At 37.7% G+C, this 7,194-nt stretch overlaps 2 protein-coding genes across 2 annotated transcripts; one reads left to right on the top strand and one right to left on the bottom strand.

Moving 5' to 3' along the window:
* The first annotated feature begins 405 nt into the window (after positions 1-405).
* LOC108977189 (A-kinase anchor protein 14-like) lies at positions 406-1,010 on the top strand. Its single transcript, XM_018946764.1, has 2 exons — positions 406-468; positions 534-1,010. The coding sequence occupies exons 1-2, from the start codon at positions 457-459 to the stop codon at positions 933-935; spliced, it is 414 nt and encodes a 137-aa protein (XP_018802309.1). The 5' UTR covers positions 406-456; the 3' UTR covers positions 936-1,010.
* Positions 1,011-4,525: 3,515 nt separating this feature from the next.
* On the bottom strand, positions 4,526-5,302 carry LOC108977195. Its single transcript, XM_018946769.1, has 2 exons — positions 5,215-5,302; positions 4,526-5,134 (listed from the first exon to the last, which is right to left on the bottom strand). The coding sequence occupies exons 1-2, from the start codon at positions 5,233-5,235 to the stop codon at positions 4,925-4,927; spliced, it is 231 nt and encodes a 76-aa protein (XP_018802314.1). The 5' UTR covers positions 5,236-5,302; the 3' UTR covers positions 4,526-4,924.
* Between the last annotated feature and the right edge of the window lie 1,892 nt (positions 5,303-7,194).

Consider the following 7,194-nt stretch of genomic DNA (forward strand, 5'->3'; position numbering starts at 1 on the left):
TATGTTTTGCGTACTTCTTTGGTTGCAGGAATTTACGCGTCAACTAGAAGTCGGTTAATGCAAAACAAAATATTTTCAACACACACACACGCACAGAGTAGTCATGACTACAAGCGGCAGCAGCAGAAAGACATTCAGCTGGTAGCTTGCGCTTAGCGGCGGTAATATTTATAATGCTTAAATGGGTTAACGCCTTTGATGAATGAGTTTTTTGAATTCACTATCAGCTGTTGTGCCGCGTCATTGTGTTGAGAACAAATACACGCACACACACACGCACGCTGACCCAACCGAAGCTACTTTAATGATGTTTTTTCATTACTCCATTTACTTGTTCCTCATTTAGCTCATTTCCTAACATTTTGGTATAAAAGTTAACACCAAAACGGCATTCAACATCAGTCACACACCACWATTTCCAAGCTCAACTAATCAGCCAAACTCGAAAACTCCAAAATGTTCAAATACGTAAGCTAAAAAATAAATACGAAAAATTAAAATATTTTTAAAAAACTTTTTAAACCCTTTTATAGTTCGCCCTCGTTTGCGTATTCGCTGTGGCCACCGTCAGCGCTGGACTCATCGAGACCCACCATGTAGTTCATGAGCCAGTCTTGGCTAAGGTCGGCTCAGTGGTTCACAGTGCTCCTTCAGCCGTTTCCCACCAGAGCATTACTCAGGTCCATAGCAAAGCTGTTGTGAGTCCAGTACTCGCCCACGCTGTCAAGACAACCGTACACTCCGCACCCGTCGTTCCAGTAGTTCATGCCGCTCCCGTAGTCCATGCTGCTCCCGTAGTTCATGCTKCTCCCGTAGTTCACGCCGCTCCTCTTGTACACAGCGCTCCAGTYGTCCACTCTCTGCCTGTGGTTCACTCTGCTCCTGTCGTCAAGAGCATTGTTTCGGCTCCACTTGCTTACACTCTCCATCATTAGAACATTTCGGACTGGTACACTAAATGCCGAATATTTTACGAAAATTAAAATAAAAAAAAGTGATATAAACTGAAACAATTTTCATAAAATTTTAGGCTCAGTTACTGTTCTCTAAGTAGATATTTTTAGATCCTGTCGTTGAATAGAAACAGCTCTTTTGAAATTTTTTTACATATACTTTTTCTATATTGTTTCTATATATGTATGTATTTCATTTGAGAACTTCTTTCCTCCCTTCAGTTTTCAATTCTTAACTTATGAAACCATTATTGGGAAGCTTAAGGTACATTTTTTGTCCCTCCGTACATCATTGATTTTAAATATCGATTTATTCGTTGAAAATCAAGATACTTTAGGACCATACTGGTTTGGTTGCCTGGTCACAGCGATATTGTAGGAAACTGTAAAGCTGATGAGCTTGCTAGAACAGGTACTTCAGTCTCTAAAGCTGCAGCATGGGTGGGAGTTGTTTTATTTGACTTCACAAAGGGTTCAGCCATCTACCATCTACCATAACATCGTAACTCTTTTTTTCACTTAAATATCTTTGCCTCAGATAAATCAAACTGTTAAATGTCTGCTGGCATCACTTGTTAGAAATATAATCTAAGAAAAAGGGTGCGGTCAATTTGGTACAATGTTGTATTTTCTGGTTGGTAATAACATAGAAACTGTATATTAAAGTGGTATATTTATGATTTGCATATAAGAGAAAGCCTTGACCACTTTGCATTAGATGGTGATTGGAGCAAGAATGCATGGCGGGCTATAATATTATATAAGGTCATTTAAGGGCGCATTGCAGCTAAAAGAATAGATATAAATAGGCTGACCCAAACGACTGGTTCATGAAATGGGCTACTAAAGCCTGGTGACTTTTCTTTGTCCAAAATTCGTGAATGAAAAAAATAAAAACGTAAGTCAAGGTGTCTTTTTTATTTATTTAAGGTGCGACTTTTGTATAATTCTGTTATAATAACCAAATATTCTTTGGTAATATTCTCTTCTGTCCGAATGTATTAGGCTCCTTATAGAACCAACCCCGTAATATTTTGTTTCAAGTTCTGAATCGAAGCGTGATTCTCCGCGTAGACTTTAGACTTTACATAACCTCACAGAAAAAAGTTTAACGTTGTGATATCACACGATCTTGGTTGCCAACCGTCTGGCTCAAACCGGGAAATTATCTGCTCACCGAAGTGTTTTCTCAATAACTATGTCTGAAGTAGTACCGTCTTGTCGAAACGAAATGTCGCCGAGATCACGAGCTTCAATTTCAGGCATCAAATAGTCGATTATTATGGCTTGATAACGGTCAGAATTCACGGTTATGTTCTCACCGGTATCATGTTAAAAGAAATATGGACCGATGATTGCACCGGCCCACAAACTACACCAAACCGTCGTTTTTTCTGTACAAAATGACAGCTCTTGAATCTCTTCAGGTTGCTCTTCGCTCCAAATGCGTAAATTTTGCGTTTGGCTCGAAAACTTCGGATATTTTTGAAACCCATAGGGGGAAACGATGTCGCTTGGGAAGGTGTTTTAAGATCTCGGAAGATTTAAGATCAAGGCATGGCGCATTTTGCCAAGTCGTTCGATACGTCAGCTCTCCACGGTCTTCATGCACTCTCTCAGTTATGGCTGCTTTATTTTCTTCACTGGGTGATGGACGTGATCTATTCTGTCGAATATTATCCAATAATGGGACTCATAGCTTTGACCGCATGCAAAGACGTGCGAGCAATATTGCCTGTGATCCGATTTCTGTTTCCCAAAAATAAATCGAGCAGGGAAATTAAATAGTGTTTAGATACCGTATACAGTGACACAGCTTCTCGGATGGCGACGGTGAAAAGTTGGTTTACGTGGAACGTGAGTAATATTGAAATATTGGTCATGATAAAATTAGTAGAAAATTGTTTTCTTCATTTATGACTCTGCACCGGCTTACGCTTTCGCCATTATCGCGGAGGAAACCTACTGGTCCTTACTAAAGCCAGATGGAGGTTTTGATAAATTTGAGGTGAAGTATTCGTCATATATTATGTCAACGCCTTTAACGAAGTTTAAAGGCGAACTGATCTCTAAATTTGATATTTTTTCTGGTCCTTTGAACCATGAATTTCTTAGATATTTAAGTTCTAAATAGTGCTAGACAGAGGCATTGGCTGTGTTCCAGCATCTCTGTCATGTTTACTTCTCGGCACAATCTGCCTGTGTCGTCACTACTTATGCCGTCGTTACTTATGTTCTGACCTATCAGCTCTTTTCGGAAATTGTTTTGTTTATCATTTTCAGTGACTTTCGTATTTCCTATACCCATCGGTATCTGGACGTATTTGAATTTTGGCAATAATAATTGGCAATTAAAAAAAATATATATATTTTATTTTGTGATTGGTCCAAGGAGACGTACTTTTTCAATAGTCTGTTTTTGACAGATCACGCCTGAGTCGTGTCAAGCTGACATTTTTGTTCACTATAGTTTCGTTTTTCATGATGGAAAGACGTACTTTAAAGAACGTTTAGAAATCATTAAACTTTATTACGAAAATTCATGTTCTGCAAATAATGTGTTTCGAGCGCTTCACTCACTTTATGGTCAACATTATCGGCCCACTGAGCCTACTATTTGCTCCACCATTAGCCATCTTCAGACCCAGCATTCGTTATTGGATAATATCGACCGAATAGACCACATGTAGCACGTAGTGAAGAAAATATAGCAGCCATAGCTAAGAGCGCACACGATGACCGTGAAGAGTCGATAGTGTGATATCCCACCGTTTGACTTCCTACTGTGGCGATATATGAAGTGAAAGTCTATGCGGACAGTAGCATTTAGATGCAGACATTGCAGCAAAACATCCGAAAGTGTCATTCGCCAGTTACCAGTCGAAATGTTCGAACGAGTCTTTGGAATATGGACCTTCCGAGACGTAGCCGCAGCCAACATTTCAAAGAGATAATCTTCAAAATGTAAATGCCAAAGAATGGTATTTCGTATAATATATAAAAGTAGACAATTTCGAAATGAATTACGCTGCACTGCAAACCGTCATGCAATGTATTTTAAAATCAGTTTGCTTCCTTTTATTAATAGCGCACAGATACACTGTCAGCATTGATAAACCAAACACAGACGGTTTTATTTTTCATTCAGATACGGTTGGGTATGATCGGTAGATCGGTGTGCATACTTTTAGGCTTTAGGATCAAGATCGCTATAAAAATATTGCTGAAAGTATGTGAAGCAGAAACGTTGGTCACTACAAGGTGTTGAATAATGATCATTAATTATTTGAGTATCATTATTATGATTAGTATAATGGATGGTTGCCTTTCGTTTCTGATCATAAATCATACGATCGAGCTTTAGTAAATTGACAATATAAATATGAAAGGCGGGGAATTGAACAATGTATAAAAAGGTTCCAAAACAATAAATTTCTTATCTATCTATGAAGCCACAACGTCTATAATCTATTCTTACAGACTTGGTGACAAGTAAAGATGACTCTTCCAAACTTGGCTGAAAGAAACACGAAAAACGCTAGACAAAAGGAACAAAATAAAAAACTTCTTAATATTTTTAATTGCTTTGGGTTTTATTGAAAGGGTATATAGCTCTATATTGTAACTAAGTGTCTGTTGATTGCAATAGAACTCAAAAATAAAGTAAAGAGAAGTTTTAAAATGAAAAATGTTCACAAAGAAATGCACTGCAATGCAACGAGCGCAAGATCGAAAGAAAGCAATTCAGTGCATTTCAAATAACAAACACACATAAATATGTATGTGTACTTAGTTCTAAGAATATGACTGTACTTATGTGTGGCTAAGAAAGTGCAATTGTGGCTGTGTGTGAAAATAGGTGCTGATCACGTATGGCATTGTGGTGCTGAGTAATCACTTTGTAGAATAGTCCAAACGCGGTCGCAAAATGGCGGTCAATGTTAACTGTTGTTTGTCACGACAACAACATTTTAACCAATAACAATATGCTCAGGATGATGAAGGATGGGAGTTACAATTGGATGTACCGCGGTGACGATGGGTGTGGCAACGAGTACCGGGTGAGTGGCATGCACTTGAGTGACACTCTGATGCGAGATGGCGGATGGCGAGACAAGGATGGGTCCCAGGATGCCTGGCTTTGCGGCAGTGAAGCTCAGCAGCGCAGCGAATACCACAAACTGTGCAAAGTATAAGACAAAGTATAAGACGAAAATAATTAATTAAGTCTATTGTAAGTAGGTATAAGCGTTATCCTTACCAATTTGTAGAAGTTGAACATGTTTGCGCTTAAAACGTTGCGTTGTACTTGCAGTGAAGACGAAAAGTGACACTTTGATGCCACTATGCCAGCCCGATGGCACTTTTATAGCGCGTTAATTGAAGCGCTGTTCTTAGTGATTCAGCGCACTCGTTCAATCATGTCAATTACAATGATGAATTTTCTCTCGCAAACAATAATTAGCAACAACAATTGATGAGCTCGCTTTGTATTTACGATTGAGCATAGCAAATGCAGCCGATGCGGAAGATAATATTGTCGCAAGCTGCATAAAGCAGCAGCATAACTCGAGCATATTGTATTGCATTTTAAGTTCAATGCTGGTTGAAGTGGCTGCTTTGGCGCGGTGGATTCCATTTCACTACCAGTTTTTTTGAAATCTTTGTATACGTATTCATCACGTTCCACCTAATTTTGAACTTATTTCTTTTTTTTTTTCAAAAAATAAAAAAAATTTACTTTGTGGGGTCTTAAAAAAGCAATGCTAGTCTTATTAGTTTCAGCATGAAATTTTCCGATTGTTGGAGGTTGATCTACTTTCATAAAGCTGAAATCTCATGATGCCAAGCAATTCTCATAACACATACTATATCGATATAAAAAAAACAATAGAAGCAGACATATCTGATGGATTCTAAACTCAGGAAAGAAAAAATTGACTAATTCGATAAGGGCCATCTTTACTGTTGAAATTTCACTTGATAGCACAATAGGTTCTCAAGGAAATTACTGTTAATATAGTGTTCGAACGTTCTCCTCAATGTTATCTATCTAACCTGCGATGGATTTTTACGGTTATAGTAGGTCGCGACCTTTCATTAATTTGTAACTGTATAAAAGAAGTAATATAGGACGCAATGGTGATTCTTTGTTCTTTCTGCATCAGAATCAAATGCGGGCTTTGAATTCTTATATTATGTGGCACTGCCACAGCAAGGGTATTGAATTTGTGTTTATGACGTAATGCTTTTGGCGTAAAAACGGCCATCACCGCTGAGTTCGAATATTATTACAATCCATCAGCCATTCATTGGGAGCTGAAAGTTCGGACTCTCCATTTGTGGGACAACATTAAAAAAAATGTTTTATTTATTATTACATGGCAACTATGTAGTTACAGTTCAGGCAAAAGATAGACTGTCAAGCAGCTTGAATATGATTTAATCGTTTAGTTACTGCAAAGTTACAAAACTACTCTGAGAGTATCGGCTAATTTGAAAGATCGCTGGGCTTGAGGTTTTTACGCCTATGCCAATGTGCTTTGACGATTGGTCTTAGTATTTTGTTTTGTAATTTTCGGATAATTTTCTTATTACTTGCGTTAATACATCCCCAGAATTGTGCACCATAGTTCTATATCGGTCGGAGTATTTGTTTGTAGATATGTAACTTATTTTCGATGGATAACACTGATTTGTTATCAATTCACTAATTACACACAACCTTGTCTAACTTCTGCTTTTATTTCCCTAAGGAGAGAATAATTGTCTGCTTGTTTAACGGGGAAGAAGCGACCTGATAAATATGATTTTATGATATTATAATGCTGCTTCGGTAAAATCAGTTTCAATTTCGGAAGCAGTCCTTTGTGACAAACAATCCAAAAAACGATTGAACAGATTTATTTTCCTCAAAGGCGTTTTCAATAATTTTGGTAATTCTATAGATATTATCAACCGTAGAATGGTTAATAAAGCCCAAATTGTTGCAATGGAATTATGGTTTCTTGTTCTATGATTTTAAAGCTGTTTTAGAACCGCGGCTGTAATCCGGTCAAAACCGTGGGATTTTTTGTTGTTCGTTTTATGATTTCCTCACTCAGCTCATTGCTTGTGCAACTTGCGGTTTCTTTGCTTTCTTGACTGGAAACAGTGTGATAATTAACATGGACAACATTAAAACAGTTGTTTAATTTATTACTACAATTTGTTGTTCTTTAATATTTACTACACTTTCACT

The sequence above is a fragment of the Bactrocera latifrons genome, unplaced genomic scaffold (genome assembly GCF_001853355.1).
Source record: "Bactrocera latifrons isolate USDA-ARS-PBARC rearing strain unplaced genomic scaffold, ASM185335v1 scaffold_85, whole genome shotgun sequence".
In the NCBI taxonomy this organism is placed as follows: domain Eukaryota; kingdom Metazoa; phylum Arthropoda; class Insecta; order Diptera; family Tephritidae; genus Bactrocera; species Bactrocera latifrons.

Bases quoted from the DNA above. Each gene is read 5' to 3' on its own strand.
- LOC108977195 (XM_018946769.1), bottom strand. From the start codon at position 5,235: ATGTTCAACTTCTACAAATTG. The intron at 5,135-5,214 runs GTAAGGATAACG...TACTTTGCACAG, and splicing joins TGTTCAACTTCTACAAATTG to TTTGTGGTATTCGCTGCGCT.